The sequence below is a fragment of the Glandiceps talaboti genome, chromosome 20 (assembly GCF_964340395.1).
Source record: "Glandiceps talaboti chromosome 20, keGlaTala1.1, whole genome shotgun sequence".
NCBI lineage: Eukaryota > Metazoa > Hemichordata > Enteropneusta > Spengelidae > Glandiceps > Glandiceps talaboti.
Window position 1 is genome coordinate 8,799,136 of NC_135568.1, and position 17,640 is coordinate 8,816,775.

Consider the following 17,640-nt stretch of genomic DNA (forward strand, 5'->3'; position numbering starts at 1 on the left):
CCGAAATGAAAACCATCATCCACCTTTGTAAATGCACTTAAAATGTAGAGACATAATCAGTTTAGTCATTTGATTTATCTTAATGCTCCGTCCGTAGGGGTGAAAATGTCAGGATGTTTGAAAAGGGACATAGCTATTCTGTACTTTGTGTGGTAGAAAAAGTACATTATGAGCTAGAAGGCTTAGGAAACTCTCGTGTACGAATGTAGTCTTTTGTACCAATGGGTCTTATAGAATTGGTGACGTCAAACTGAGAATCAGTGTTATGCTTACATTCATTCACATTGCAAGTGTTGATTAATCATTAAAAGTAGGATTCGAAAGATGTATTGAACCATTCGAGATGTAGATGTCGTGTGTAGTTTAGGTTTCACGCACAGGAGATTGATAGGGTAAAGGCACTATACTTACACTATGCTAGGGCGACTTTTCAACACATTTAAATTTCCATATTAAAACTTGTGTCAGGTGTCAAGAAAAAAAAACAATCAATTGGCCTTTCAATACATCTTTTCTATACAATGTATGTCAGATTGGATGCTCTCCTGAGCCAATGGCATAACTATTTAGCAAGCTAATGGTAAAAATGCTTTAGAATAGCTCAAAGATGCTATAGTTACTGCTATGTGCTTTCGGAGCCACAGGCAATCTACAAGGCATGCAGTGATAATATTAAATGAAGTGGAAACGATTTGCTCATCAGTTGGGTAAGAAGAATTCACGATGCAATCCATCGACGTGATTTTGTTCCTTCAGTATGACCTCACATTGGGACGGCATTCCTGGGGGCGATTAAGATGCCATCACCGAACCTTCTCACGTGTAAAATGCAGACATACAATAGCAGAAAGCGACAAGCAAAGTGCCTGAATTACAGAAATTATTGTTCAAAAGGATGCAATTATTCCACGGTCGTCATCTTTAATAAAAGAGAGGGCGATCACGATCTATTTAAATCGACAATGCTTTCTAAAAATGATACAGAACGCTCAATGAAGAAGGCAATCTCTTTATAGATCGTTATAGCCATGGCGTCTGCTGTCCTTGTTTGTGACGCCATCGTTCCACGTGGCATTACCTGTACGGCGTCAATAAGCTATGACGTCATGGAGCTTCGAGTAACAAGTTCGTTTGCCATTAGAAAATGGGAAGGATTTTGCTTATAACTAATCGGTGCATTGCTATCGCTACATCGTATTTGGGTACTATGCATCATTGACAAATATCATCAGTAGTGATGTTGCCAAAACAAAATGAACCATAATAAATAAATGTAAGTTCCCTCATAGATCAGTTAGTTTGACAATATTAGGATAGGATGGCGCTGATCCTTTCTTTTACCACATTTGTAGTTTTCGCGAAGAGTACACTAACAATTATGGTTCCTTGCTGACCTGCCCAATATAAATGCAAAGTTCTATTTTAAAAAAATACTAACCTTGTTGTCGAAGCTCCCTCAAAGTAATTGTTAAACCAAAACATAATGTTATGGTTTACATGAATAAGTTTAACATAATTTCACCTAAGCTCACAGTTGGTGTTATACTCAATAGATATTCAAATGTGATCAAGCTTTCCATCTTGTATATGAGCGCTCCCGGGTATATATATGAGATTATGTCGTGATACGCATGTGCAGTCGTCGCCATCTTGACTGTAGAGTAAACTGTTCGAACTTGTTTGATTTTAATCTCGACCGATAAAATGCTGATTCATTAAATACAGTAATGCATTACTGTAACACCACATCAATCGGCGACTAGGTGAACGCACTTGTTATTGTCTGTATAGCTGTATAGATGAAGCACCCTTTCGAGCTTTCCTTCGCACGTCTACTATACTATAGTATAGGATAGCATGAAACAAGGTCAGGGGTTAAAGGTCACAGCAATGTAATTATGCACACTCGTGAACATTGTATTCCAAGAGTTTGAAGCTGGTGCTCCATCTACGTATGCTGTGTTTTTTTAATTAAATTATAAATATTTCACTCTTATTTCTTGAAAACAAGCCAGCTACTTCTGACCAATTTTCTGTCATTAAATTACCATTATACTTACCATCGAACCCATTGAAAGTATGTAAATTATTGTAAAGCCATGCATACTCAGTAATGTTAGTGTTTTAACCAATTTGCACTTTAAACAAATTTGGAATTAAATTTGTAATCAATGCAGTTGATCAATTATGAATTCGCTATTCCAATGTAACCATTCAAACATCTGACTACCGAGACTTGGGTATATTTGTCAATGGGCAAGATGTTCAGCCATTTCAGCATTCCTAATGTGCCTATTCTTCGTAATTGAAGCTCTAGCTCCTGGAGTACAGTTATTATTACCACTGCTACAGACCTATAGCGGCACAACGTCCCTTAAACGTCATCGATCCCGGCATCCAGTGAGACACATATAGACACATACTGTAGTTATAATTCTGATAAAATATTTCATTAATTTTGTGTTTGTTACTATTACTACATTATATCTTCAAAAGTCAAACATATAATTTGCCATAAATTATTAGATTATTTGTTGATGATCTTTCTTGTCAGTTGTTATATTATTCCCATTCTCGCAAACCAGAGCTGTTATTTATTCTGCGACACTGTGAAATAAAGCGGTGCGTCTTGGACGGTGTCATAAAAGAGGCTGTGGTTTACGACGATGACCTCTTGACGGTGCGTCTTGGACGGTGCCGTAAAAGAGGCTGTGGTTTACGAAGATGTTTCTCGTTTACTATATCATTTGTTGTAAATGAAGAAAGAGGACAAGCACTCAAGAGCTCACCCTTTACTTATCAGTCCTGCAATTTTTCCCGCATTACATTGTCAATTTCATATTAATTATCGAAATGAACTGATCATAGGTGAAGATCTAGTTTCTCAAATGCTAGGTAATTGCATTATTCTTTGAAAAGTATGTATATACCTACTCAACGGTTACCCATTTCCACATCAATATAGTCTCCTCCCGGCTGATTTAAAAATTTCCTTACTGGATCTATTAAATTCACAATGATAAATAAATGAACAAAAAAGTATCCGATCTTTAAGGGTTTTTCGTATTTTTTATTTGCAATCCTGATATAGCCCGAAGTTGAATTTCAAAATTAAAATGACCACATTCATGTGGAATCAAGGATTATCGATAGAACTTTACTTAATTGCACGTTACCAAGCCGACGCCTGGAGCAAACACCGACTAGTTGTTTTATTGATTGACACGCTGTAGTAGAATGGTTAGTTTCCAACTGCTAATTTCTATAAATCGGCTCATTTTTTCAGTTATGTCAGATTTTCTGGATGACCTTTCATGTCAGTTAGTGAATTGTTACCCTTGTCATTGCCTCAGTGAGTGGCGTAGTGTCATGTGTTCTGATATATCAAGTTATTTTGGACTGCTTCCGTTTTACATGAAAATCTACTTTCGTCCATCCCAGTTTGTATTCCCATGCCGTTTTCATCAAGTTGAAATGGCCTTTGTCCAGTCGGCTGAACAATTAGGTCAAAAGTGGCTTTCGCTAACCAATTGTTTAATTTGAAACGTGTTCTCAGCCTGTTTTGGATGTGGTTGTAACTAAAGTGCATACGTCATAACTTGTGGTTTCATTAAATCGTCAAGTGTATCGTATCCTGTCCTATATGGTTTGAAAATTCACAAAAGAAATGTGAGCAAGTCGCAAAATGTACTTGATTCACTAGCTTGAAACGTTTACCGACATAAAAAAAAATTATCTGTCAATGAATTAATTTGTTTACACACCAAATGACATGAAAATATTAAAATTCAGAACAACTTCTAATTATAGTTTGAAATATTCAGCTACAAATATAGCCTCTCCTGTTCGCAACTTCCTTTGGTTACAGCAAAGCTTAAATTTTGTTACTGACGACATATTTTATCACATTCGTTATCTCTAATGTAATCTTCTACCTACGGAAAAAGCTGAAAAGAACTTCCAAATACCTCCGCTAGTGTTTGCCCGTATATTGATTATATGTCCGCATCGACATTCATGAGTTTGGGGCAAGAAACGAATATTTGTGTTTCCACCCCAAGCTAATATGCAAGAATCAATCGCCATCATCAAAAGTAACTCCGAACACTAAAATTCCCCCAAGCTAATTCATTAAAATTCTCAATATTACCGATTTTCTGTAAAAATGTGAATTGTGTCCCTAGTCTTGACTCAATCATCTATGCAGATGAGAGACTCGAATCGATAGAGGGGTAGTTTGATCTATATTGATGTACAATATACCATAATGCCGAATTATGACGAATTCAAATACATTTATAGACCCTTTTTGCAGAGCCATTCTGTATTCTCCTGCTGTGTGTTGCTGCTCCAACATTTCTAAAGATTTATTTTCAATGAAAGTAGTCAAGTCATGTATTATGCATCATGTGTGATGTCTTCCCTTGGTTTGATTACGCCGTAAAAAATACCACTTATAAGAAATGAAACTCACACATATGTCTTCTTTATTGTCACAGTCCGATATTAGCTACGCGAGTACGTACTAATTCTCACCAATCACGTATTTCGTCCGTATTTAAGAGGACACAATACTGAAAATTAAATATAATACGTGTATTGCCAAATGCAGACCGTGTATGAATTGGATTTGTTTCCATTTTCTTATGCAAAACCCGTCAATGTGCTAAGCGATTCCTTGCCCTGTGGCATAAGCTAGAATCACTTATTGTTGAAATATCAAAATATTGAAAAAGCACACATTTTATTTCTAATCGCTCAGTAGGGCACTTTCAATCATAAAAGTAAGATTACCAGAGCGACCTCCATTGCAAAGCCAACAGTATATTTATCCCAATAAATGCACATATACATTAATCAAATAAGCTCTCGTAACCTTGACAACTGTCAATCAATCATTCAAACGAAAATTTAAATAATACCTGTCTTTACTATGTGTTTTTATTTTAAGTGCTCAGTCATGCCAGCTCAAGAGCAATGCAGTTGAGTTATTTTCATTATTACTCACAAACTCCATATTGTCGACCCGCCATGTTTCTCGCTAGTGGAATATCAATACCAGCTATATCATCAGACTCATGTAGTGTGTAGTCTAAGATTCATTTCACCGTCAAATTGAGTTTATAACATTGAGTTAGTTATGGAAATACAATGAGTTTCAGCGATGCAATAATACACTCAGTCCAACACGTAATTACATCATACAATGTAATAGCAGTGAAGGTGTGATTCAATGGAATGCTTACTACCGATTAACAAAGTCTTCAAGTAATTATCTACTATTAATTCACCACACATTTCATTCAAAACATTGTTGGAGTTAATGGTTTGGTTTGCACGTCTCTCATTAGCCCACTTACGCTCATCAATCGGCGAGGGAATCCACTTCCTCCACCCTTTTCAAAACACTTTGCATAGCTGTTTTATAGCAGGCGATATAATTTCAACGTGGTCCTAGTCTAGATAATATAATAAACCATGGACTAGTCATCGCTGTTATTTGAATACCTTATTTTCAAGAAAGATTCACAGGTCTCTGGCTTTTGTGAAGCGATGAACTCGTCAAATCCCCAGGTATGCATATTTAAGTATCACGCTATTCATCCAAATCGTCGAATTAAAAGAACCCAATAGTGGAATGTATTGGGGTGCCACAACTGTGAGTTTGAAGTGGCGCTTCTTACCATTGTCACAGCTGTGATTTTCAAGTGAGATGTCTAAGGTTTACTAAAGAACTGAAATGAAAGTAGGACATGATGTGCTTTACCACATTAATCTCATTCCGGCGTTGGCTATTCAAATCGAAATTGTTCCTTCTCACGATCGTTCTTTTTGTCCATGTGTAGGTATTCAGTTTTTTTCGAAAAATAATAATAATTACTTAACATCTATGATATATATTCGTGGTAGATTTCTATGAGATGTAGCACGCAAATATTGTGAACCCCTACATTTAGATATATTGCTTATTCGAAACAACATGTTTCAGGTGTGTACGTTTGTATTTAAAATGTACAGAACACAACACTGCTAATCGAACATACCATATATGAGATATGAAGTATACAATGCGGTGCTGTTATTGGTTAAAAGATGGTCACATGGGATTCAAATCACCATACTTCCTTAAAATGACGTCACTCTCTTGGCCCCACTAATAGGGTTAAAAATCTAAACAAAAACATAAGACGCCATATTCTGATAACATCTCAACTTATTTCAGGACACGATTCAAGTATCTATTCCCATTATCATGTGACGGGGAAAGTTAGTATTAATTCCAGTACATTCCACAGCCTTAGGAAATACTGTACTTTTGTGGTTATTCTTCGTTCTTTTAGAGTAAAAAGGCATGTATACTGTCATCTCTATTGTATACAATGTCAGATGATTTGCTTTGATAATGCCCTGTTTATTCACACAAACCTGATAAGTAAATCTATCATGGTAACCTCCAAGGAATTTTGCTACATAACGACATGTAACATTATATTGTAACAGGTTCCATTTCCAAAGACAAATTTATTTTTTTTAAATCATTCTTATTATCAGTATTAGCTATTCTATTAATGCTACGTGACAATTTTAAGTGTTTATTTCACCATCTTCGTTTCTTCTAGGTAGTTCCTTTATTCCTAATTGTTTTCTTGTTTATATAACAATTGTTTCAAGGATTGTTAGATACGTAGGAAAGGTTTCTTGATGACGTCATAATTATGCTAATTTTAATACAGTGACAATCCCTTTCATGAAATTTCAAAGGAGCCATCATTAATTTCGTTTCCATGACACCAGTCTGATAAACTGACTGATTGAGTGGTCCCTAAGGAAAATTCCCAAATTCTTTATGAAAGGAGTTAGAGACAGAAAATTATCCCTCAAATGAATTAAGCATGCTAAGATTTTGGGAGTATAAAGGGAAAACCAATGCTGTGTTAATTTTCTGAAGTGGATACATTTGATTACTGCTAACATCTATCAAACGACAGTCGTCACAATAGTGTCTGTAGTGAAGCACTGTGAATGTTGCACATTGTTGTATTTTGAGTTAATTCGTTTCCACTGCTAATCTGGCATCAAGAGTGAATTTCCCGATAGGCCCAGAATGAGATGATTTCGCAAGCGTGTATGAGTAGCCTGGGTGACAGTAACCACGCTCATATATTGGCACGTACACTGGTTTTAAATATCTGCGATTCGGAGTATTGGACTTGGAGGATATATAGTTAGGCAGCACACGTTGATAGCTGATTCAGAATGAATTTACACACTTATCACGTTCTCAACATATTGAAAAGAATGTTCGTCCGTCTTGTTTTGACTGAACTAAGTACTTCAAGAATTGTTTCAAAGAAAGGAATAGGAGAGGTGAATGGTCGGTTCTATGGTGTGAATCGCAATGCGGTTGACTCGTTGATTGAATCTGTCAATAGGGTCGCCATTGATGCTTCTTGGAGGGTGACATTTGTGTATTCTTTCTTAAAATCCATCAAGGGTCATCATCTTGACTTGATAGCAAGGCCTGTGATCTCAGAATTTAGTAATGTACTAGTAATGCAAAGTGTAAAATGGCATAAAGGTGACAAAATCCAAACTTTTCTTAAATTTTCAGATTGAGCGTCACTTACGTTTTGATAGTACAAAAAGTCTAGACAGACTATCCCGTGAATGTAAAACCGATGTGTACGTCATTTCCGTTTTGATAGTGCAAAATGTATATTCAAACGATCCTGTACGTATAAAATCAACGTATACGTCATTTCCGTTTTGATAGTGCAAAAGGTCTATTCAGACTATCATGTAAGCTTCAAATTCACTCCTACGTCAGTTCCGTTTTCTACTAGTGCAATGTGATTGATACCTGATGTAGTGAACTGGCGCGATTTCTTTATTCATATCTGTTTCCTAAGTCTATCGTCGTTTATTCGTGTTTGTTCCGTGAGCACCTTGTGTTGTTCATAAAACATCAAGAACAACAAACAAAACAAACAACGTACTCAATGACGGAACAAAAAAGAACAAACAACAATAAACTTAGGAAACAGATGTAAATAAAGAAATCTCGTCAGGTTCAGTACAGATTTTAGTTGAGATTGAAAGTTGTGTAGAAGTCTTCACAACAACTCTACCGCTTTCGAGGCGTGAGTTCAATATACACGTACACCTTGTTTTACATGTATTTTCTTGTTTTAGATTGATTGTTTATCTTGCGGCATTCAATTGGTTCGTGTTTGATCGTTGTCGTCAACATACCCCCAAGTTTGACGTTTTAAATTGTATTCCTGGTATGTAAATGCCAGTATTCTAACTGTCTGGAAAAGGCCGGTGGGACAAAATTGCCTACCTTTAATGAAGTGTAGTCCAAATATATCTAATAAATATATTTCAATGCCCTTAGAACTGACATGTTTTAATTTCCAGGATCTTTGTCACATTTGGGATTGTGTTGAGAAAATTGACAAAGTGAGCTTTAGTTGTTGAGTACACCCCACCAATCAAACATCCACCCACCCATACACCCACGCACCCACGAACCCAATCATCCACCCTCACCTACCGAATACAAGAATCACCGTGACGTCATCTTAACTTTCTGTAAATTTTCTTACGATTGTCTCCTTATCAAAGTTTTCAGTAATTTAGATCTGGTATTTTCTTATTCAGGCTCTTGATTTTACAGTTTATTGTCCTTGAGCTATATAAATTTCAATATCTTGTTTGCGACCACAGAGGGCGATATGGACATGTTGTTTTACACGGTCATGCCAACAATGACTAAATGGAAATTCCTGCCGTTTTCGTGGTATTGTTTTGTTCATTTTATATGATGATGATGATGATGATGATGATGATGATGATGATGATGATGATGATGATAGTGGTGGTGGTGGTGGTGGTGGTGGTGGTGGTGGTGGTGATGACCGACGATGATAATGATGATATGTTGATGATGAAGATGATGGGGCTCGTGATGGTGGTGGTGCAGGTGGAGGTGCTGGTGGTGGGGTGATGACGATGGCGATGATTGTTGTGGTGTAGTTGTTGGTGGTGCTGGTGGTGGGGAGCGGTGGGGGCAGCGACGGTGGTGGTGGTGTTGTGGCAGTGACGATGGTTTAATATAGTGTTGTGTGATTGTGCTGGTGGTAGTGATTTTGGGTGGGGTGGTGGTGGTGGTGGTGGTGGTGACAGCGAAGGCGGCTTCAGCGGAGAGTAGTGGTAGTGCATGTAGTTATAGCAGATCAGTTAAACTAATCACAGGTTGCGTACAGTGTACCCTAAAATGTCTAATGTCACAAATGCGGTAAAGGTCAGTCCAGGTAATTAGTCTATGTTCTAATTACGACGTAGTTGACTTCTACTCCCTGGGTAATAGTTATAACATGGCGATTTAGGTTATACAAGATCCCATTTAGTTTGTCAAATTGCCTCAGTTAACTTACTCTAATATTTCATTAGTTTCATAATTTTCCATTATCCATACAATTGATGTGGTATGTCAGGTAGCATCAAGGTAAATCAGTAAATGTTGTCCTTGAGTGAGACAATGGTGATGGTAATACAGTTTTAATTCTGAACCAGACATTCAAAGTATTAAACTAATATTGAAAATATCAGCCGGGTGGTGTTAAATTATCACATGTTTGAAGGCTTATACATTTCTTAGTGTAAATAAAAGAATACATACATACATACATACATACATACGTACATACGTACATACGTACATACATACATACATACATACATACATACATACATACATACATACATACATACTGTCATACATACTGTCATACATGCATACATACATACATACATACATACATACATACATACATACATACATACATACATACATACATACCCAACCCACCCCCCACACATACACACTTTTCTTTCATAAAAGAATACTTCCTCAATGATTACACATGTTCACCTATTATTTATCATGTGCAATTCGTATACAATTTTATCTTCCGTTCCTATATAGTTCACTTCATCTCAGTATTGTCGTAACTACAGATGTCAAAGTGATATGTCTTCGACTTCACTTCAGCTATTCTCAGCCTTAATTAAAGGACTCTCTGCATGAGTCAGTCAATAATCCTCTGGATGTGTTGCCATAGTAACCGTCATTTAAGTTTCCTGGAGGCAATACAAACTTGAGGAATCCATCAGCGTTAATTGTATTCATACTGGTGGCAATACTAGACGGTATTATCGTTCACTTCATGGAATATATAGCTGCAAGTACCACGTTTCAGTGATCAACGACTCTTGACGTTGTATGTATGCCTATTTTTACATCGCGCCCACCATATGCCTATAGCCCCTGCTTTCATGACATCTTCCGATGTTTTCCAATTTATCTAATGTTTCAGCTTCATACTGACTAAAACTCGCCCTATTTTATTCACTTAAAAGAGTCCACAGGATTGTCAAAAGTAGACATTGCTGGTATTTCCCTTCCTACTGTCTGCCGGCACGGATGTTCTATTTCAAAGCGTTTTGCATATACAAAATTCTCATGTTGTGTATTTCATTTTTAGCATAATATATCAGATGGTTTAAGCAAAGCCACAAGATATTTTTCAGATGTGCATTTGGAAAACAGCTTATCCTGGAGTTTAATTTGGTTCCAAAAATCACATATAAAGAACATTTCAACTCCCCCTTTCTGACTATCAGAATATTGATGGCGCACTCTGACTTCTCCTCGACCCCCTCCCCTTGTCGTAAATTCTACTCGTTTCCTTAGTGCACGTTTAATATACAATACATTAGTTTTCTCTTGTATGCATCCTCAGAGCCAGGCAAACCACTGTATATAGATATTATATAATTTGGAATTGACAAAAATGTATCAGGTCACATGTATTGGTGAGAAAATATCAAAGAAATAGCCATAAATACTTTTGAAACAAATTGCGCACGGTAGTCCAGCCATTTTACTGACATTTGCGGCCCGCATGAGGATGTATTGCCCATCGCAAATAAAATGAAATGACATAAATGTGGGTAAGTCGGGCCCGTTGAACAGGTACGTTTCCTGGCCTAAGGTAGACAGTTTATTCCCTCACTTCATAGCATCACTGTCCATACAGTTACTATTTTAACTCGGTTGAAGGTACAATTTTAGAGGATGTGGACTCTACATATTGTGACGTCATGGGCACTGTTGTGACATATAGAGATAGGTGTGAATGAATCTGAGTGTGTTGGTGTTACTGTGGATCAGTTACGTATTCTCTGCATGACTCTACTATTCCTATATCTATTAATTCACCATGACATTTCCAATCTATCATCGTAAAATACGCCTGAGTTACTTATCAACTGAAGGAGTAGTCTAAGTCGATGCCAACCTGTGTTGTCATGGTAACAAAATGATACCTCACTGAGCTGTGCAACTAATATCATTTCCTTTGAGTTAAGGTGGATGAATTAGCCATAGAAACATATACTCTTGGCAAGTGGTGACATACCTCTCATTTTGTAATGAAAGCAGACATCCTGATACGAACACAATATATATATATATATATATATATATATATATATATATATATATATATATATATATATATATATATATATATATAATATATATTCCTCTGATACATTGATAATCTAAGATAACTTTGAGACGGAAACAGAAACTACGTACAAAAGTGGGGAAAAAATATTACAGAACAAATATTTGTTTTCTATAAATTTGTCATTTTTATGTAAATGATCTGAAACTGTAAACCTGGGAGATAAGGTTTCACAAGATCATGCTATTCCGTTGTAATTAGGACTTGTACATTTGTCTTATTTCACGTACTCTGGCCTCATTCACCATTTCTAGAAAGTTAATTCTGCAGTTTCCATAGTAACAGATTAATTTAGCCGTTTCCTCTCGTTACTGTTTCTGATCAGTGCAATGAGTATGTATGTGTCCTGGATTTAGTCACAATGAAATTAACTGATCAAATATACCAATGACTAATCAAGCAATCAATCAATCAATCAATTTCTAAACAACCAATGTGATGCAAAGGTAAGAATCATCAAAGAGTGATAACATACACACATACACACATACACACATACACACATACACACATACACACACATACATACATACATACATACATACATACATACATACATACATACACACACACTTTACTGTTGTTGTACTATATTTTTAAGTGTTCGTTCGATAGTTTTGTCCAACGATATTTTTTCTTACAAGCATTGCAAAACATATTAAACGACACACATTTCTCATTTCACTTCATTTCTATTCATACGCTTACATCCATTTCATGTTACTTAGAAAAGGGGTGTTGAAATACTGTATATTACGATTGATGAAAAACGGAAAGGTGTCTACATATGATATTAGTCATGTTTGGCTGTGAGATCAATTTGATAATACGCTACATGTCATTACCTTAATGTATTGCGTTTAACTACGGTTGGTCGGCACTTTGAGTGAGACCTTGTCTACATTTCACTTTTGTCTTGTCGTTTTATAAATTGGCTATGTTGAAGAGTAATGTGCTAATCACAGTGTTGGTGCCTAAAAATAAACATGTTTTAGCAGCTTAACTAAATTTAAAGTGATCTTTGATTGATCGAGTAATAGTGTTTTAAATTGAAGTCAATTTTCACTCTCTCTCTCAATCGTTAGGTAATCCATTCAGTTAATTTGACATATCCAATGTTTGGTGATGTGTACATCAGACAATATTGTCAAAAATCTATGCAGATCGTCGACAAAATGCCAACCAATCAGCAAGCAGTATAACAACATATTTCTAATTATGCATAAACAAAATTGTTTGGTTTCAGATACCCGACCCCACCTAGTTTTTCACTGCCAACCCTAAACCTTTTTTTACGTAATCGAGAAAAAAAATAAAATCACGAAAATTGTGTGAAGTCTCGCAAGAAATAGTGGAAGCGAAAACTAACGTCAACATAAAAGACAATATTATAACTGTTCTTCTAATCTGTAATGGCTGTAGATCTGATGAGAAGCCAATAACAGAGACCATATAGAAATCAACAGAAAACATAACTACCTGAATTATACACTGAAAAAATATAAATAAACTAAAAAATCTACCTACCCCATATATTTTAAAATTGAATGTAATCGGAACCTCACAATTTTTGTGAGGCCTCACTGTGTGCATTAGTTCTAATACAACCATTCAATAAACAAATTATTGCCCGAACAAGAACGATTATTGCCCATCCAATTTTAGTTGATGTTGTCTTCACATAAATTTGATATATCCCACGAGTGGATATTACCTGCACATGCACGATGAGTCGAACTACATTGTATTACCTCTACCTACAAAAAACTACCTTGACAAAAAATGTTCGTAGTTTACAGTTTTTCAGAGGCTGGGCATTTGGAAACAGGCTAGACATCGATATGTTAAATGCCTTAGTATACACAATACATATGCTATCTAGCTTCAGATATGAACATCTGACATACTTGCCGGATTAATGATGACGATTTATGAGAAAAGATAGTGTCACGTCAAAATTGCGAGTTCTGTAAGGTACTTTCATAGTTCTAACCAAATATCATAATTGCAAACAACGATATACATTCCCTACCATATAAGGGTTTGTAATGAAAATATCATAGCCCAAATATATGAGCGTTTTAGCCGTCAGATCTGTATGTTATCTATCCTTATCTCGGGGATTTACCATCCATCCGCAAGTACAAAGGAGCAGTGATGTTGCCTGCGCCCTCACCGGTATATGTTACCAATATGCACTCTTGTTGCTACCATAAATACATATGCCATGTAATTGTAGTCATATTATAACTGATGTCTTTCAAAGGTTTCTACGATTGTTAAGAGACTGACTCGTTATCTTTATTTTTCAGGGTATGGCCATATAACACCAGTCACGTGGTTTGGGAGAGCATTTTGTATGATATATGCACTTATCGGGATACCCTTAATGCTGCTTGTCCTGACGAACGTTGGTCGGCTACTGGCGAATACTGCTAAGTTGCTTTATGTAGCGTATACAAGTAAAGTGTGTCAGCAATCAAGATGCTATCAGAATAGGAGAGTAAATAGAACCAAAAGCACACGTGGAAAACGTAAGTAATTTCATTAATGTCGGTGGCGGCGCTATGTAGGCTTTTTCGATCCTCAGTTGAAACTTCAAGTTCTACGAACTTATTCAGTCGTCATTGCATTTTTGCTAGAAAGTTCTAAACTATCTCAAAATGTGGAAGAGTCGACCTAGTTTTAGGAAGAGAAAGAAAATTTTGCCAAGGAAATCTTCAAAACACGTCATATTCAATCAGATGCCATTTCTTAGGATTGTGTATTGCCTAAAGTCGGAATAATAACAGTAATCACAGGAAAATACATGAAACATATCAACGGCTGCTTTTATGATAGCTTCCAAGTGGTATTTACAATTATGGAGTTGTTCTCCAAGATATTGCATCCTTATTTTCTAGTGAATTCTTAAATTACTATTGCAGGATTAGTAGCTGTATATTGACAGAAAACGCTGAGTATTCCTGTATTTTTTGTTATTTCAGCGATCAAGAGAAAGCCTCCCAAGAAGAGCACGAAGAAGGGAACCTCCAAAAAGAAAGGTAATAAGAAAGGGACGAAAAAGGAGAGTAGCAAGAAAGAAGAGTCAGTCAAGAGAGACCTGCCACATTCTGCAAGTGATGTCGGTCCTCCTGTCTCTAATAAAGTCAAACGGAAGAAAAGGCCGGCTACCATAGCAACAGCAGATATTAAAATGATGGAGCCATCTAAAGTAAGTCGACTGGCCCATTACGATCGCATCGATGAGTTATTAAAAGGATCGCCAGGTCAAAGTGGAGAAGAACCATCTAGCGTTGCCTCGTCCCCAGCCAGAGGACTGACTATCCGCGAAGCATACGCATCACGTGCCTCGAACTCGAAAGAAGGTGGATCGGCATCCACACCAACGTCGCCACAATTGGAAAGGAAAAGGGTTACCATTGACGACGAAACAAAATCGGACACTGAAGTAGAAATTGCTAAATCAGAGGAACGTACCGCTGAGGCCATTTCTCCTATCGAGGAGACTGTAGGAAAGGAAAGTACCGAGCAGACTGGTAAAGGGGAGGAAGAGGATAGCAATGAGCCCCAACAAGTTTCTGAGGTGCCATGTGTTGGCGAGAAAAAGAAGGAGGCTGCCGCTTCTGGGAGTGATAAGGTGAGTCAGAAAAAGAAATCAAAGAAACCGACTCACAGATCTCGAAGTGAAACTAGAACTAATGATTCGAAGAAAAAGGATATGTATCGTTCTGACAGTGAGTCAGACACTCGAACCGGAAGTTGGCAGCGGAAACGCAGACGGAGATTGTCATCACCCGGAACTGGGTCTAGACCATCATCCATTGCGTCAATCTATTCTTTGGAATTAAAAGTAATGGATGTAACGACGGCGTTAAAATTGGCAAATTACAATAAACCTGATTGGAGCAGCAGGGATGACCTTGAAAAGGTTCTTTGTGAATATTCAGAAGATGAGAAACGATCAAAAAGTGACACACCAATCAAATCTAAGAAAAGTCCTAAAAAGGCAAAAGACACAGAAAAGGAGTCTGATGATAAAACTGATGGAAAATTACCAAAGGGAAAATCAGTTAAGAAAAGTAAAGCAAAGGATAAAGACACTGAAAGTGAAAAGGAGAAAGAGAAAGAAAAAACTGAAGAGCCACAACCCGAGGGAGAAAATGACAAAGAAAGTGAAAATAAAGTTGAAGAGGTTGCATCAACAACAGACGATGTTGTCTTGGTGGTACCAGAAAAAAGTGGAAGTTCGAAAGACAACAAAAAGAGTGTTAGAAAACGCAAAAGTGCAGCGAAAAAGAAGGCTTCAAGAAAGGAAGCAAAAACACGTAATTCGTCTGATCCTGACCTTGCTCCTACTCAGGATATTGAAGAAATGGAAACAGATTTCTCGGATGAGGAGCGAGCAAGACGACGTAATGATGAATTTGAAGTACCTATTACACCTGTATTAGTATTATTTTTATCTTACATTCTGGTCGGAGCCATCATCTTCTCACAATTAATCGAGGAATGGGACATTCCAACTGGAATATATTTCTGTTTCATTACCTTGACAACCATTGGATTCGGGGATTTTGTGCCCGATGATGATTTGTACAGTTTAGTTGCGTGCACTCTTTATACAATGATCGGTATGGCTATAACTTCCATGTGTATAGCCCTTATGATCAAAAAGTTTGTTTCATCTGTTAGAAAATTTGGCAGACGAATTGGCATTATCAAAGATGAGGATGAGGAGCATCAATTTGAGGACAGATGAAAATATGCAAATCAGGATGACCCTTGACCCTGCTTGCAGTTCTTCATTGTACATTGGATCATTTTGTTATAACAAGTTTAATACTGTAATGTAGATACTAATAGTTACTGTAGTTACCTAAGATTGTCATTTTCCACGTTCTAGTATATGATCTAGTCTTTTAATAGCAGCACCGATTGTACCATAATCGATAATAATGAACGAAAGAATTCGTACTAGCGCCACTGGTGGCGAACTAACCATTGCCGTTTTCACTGAGTGCAATATTGAATATCTTTGTATCCCATTTCCATGTAGGAAATATTCTGATGACATTGTGATTATTTGATAATTTTAGCTTCTGTTTGAGAACGCAAAGTGGACAACTTTTACATGCGGTAATTACATCGCGACTAGCACCATAGGAGTGAGTTTTTGTTGTACATAGACCATGATGCTGTTCTTCTGTGACGTCATAACTCCTAGATCAGATGCAGTTTCATCCATCTTTGTTTCTGTTTACTTCTCATTCATCTACCGTAGTTGATACTATGCAAGCACACAGTTGTATAACAATTCTTCTACATTCAATTGGTAGTTTCCAGAATTTCAACAGAATAAAACTTCCTACAATCAGGTTGTCATAGTAACAATTGCCTGTTCCACAAATCGATTACAATTGTTATATTATTTTCACATTACTATCATGAAACTTATTTCCAATTTTCTTTCTTTTTTAATGGTTGATTCTTTTTCTCCGCCTTTTCTTTTTTAATGGTTGTTTCTTTATCTCTTATCTTTACCTTGTTATACACTACCATGAAAGAAGGGTTTCTTCAAGTAACTGCAAAATGTAGTCTGTAAGATACAACATTGTGTACTGCACTATCAGCTTGCTCTCACAGGCAGAAGATGTTATTTTACTACCTAATGATGTGTGTTTGAACTTCAAATCACTAGTTCTGAAGGGGGACCCTAAATATTTTCATCTTTCGGGCACAGGTGTATATATATCAAGTCATGAAGTAGTACAGTCTCTTGCAGTCTGTGCATTGCCAAAAAAAAGTCCAGGTGAAACAACCTCTCTCTTTCCACCAATCAACTGAATCAGCAGTTTCAATTCATGCAAGTACGAATGTGCAGCGTAAATTGCCGCCAACTTACAAATTTGTCAAGACATTTGCTGAAAATGGAATTATAGAAAGTAGGGTTTATTCACCACATATAGAATGGAATATCCATCACCATACCTTTGTACATTCATGACACGATGACCATATGGGCTAATCTTGATGTAGAAGT

General features: G+C 36.7%; 1 protein-coding gene across 1 annotated transcript in view; it reads left to right on the top strand.

The window, feature by feature from the left end:
- LOC144450799 (uncharacterized) overlaps positions 1–16,941 on the top strand; it is a 62,837-nt gene extending 45,896 nt beyond the window's left edge. Inside the window, exons 2-3 of the mRNA XM_078141526.1 lie at positions 13,910–14,131; positions 14,585–16,941. Coding sequence (XP_077997652.1) covers positions 13,910–14,131; positions 14,585–16,359 — 1,997 coding nt within the window. The 3' untranslated portion in view covers positions 16,360–16,941. The remainder of the gene's footprint in view (positions 1–13,909; positions 14,132–14,584) is intronic.
- The last annotated feature ends 699 nt before the right edge of the window (positions 16,942–17,640 follow it).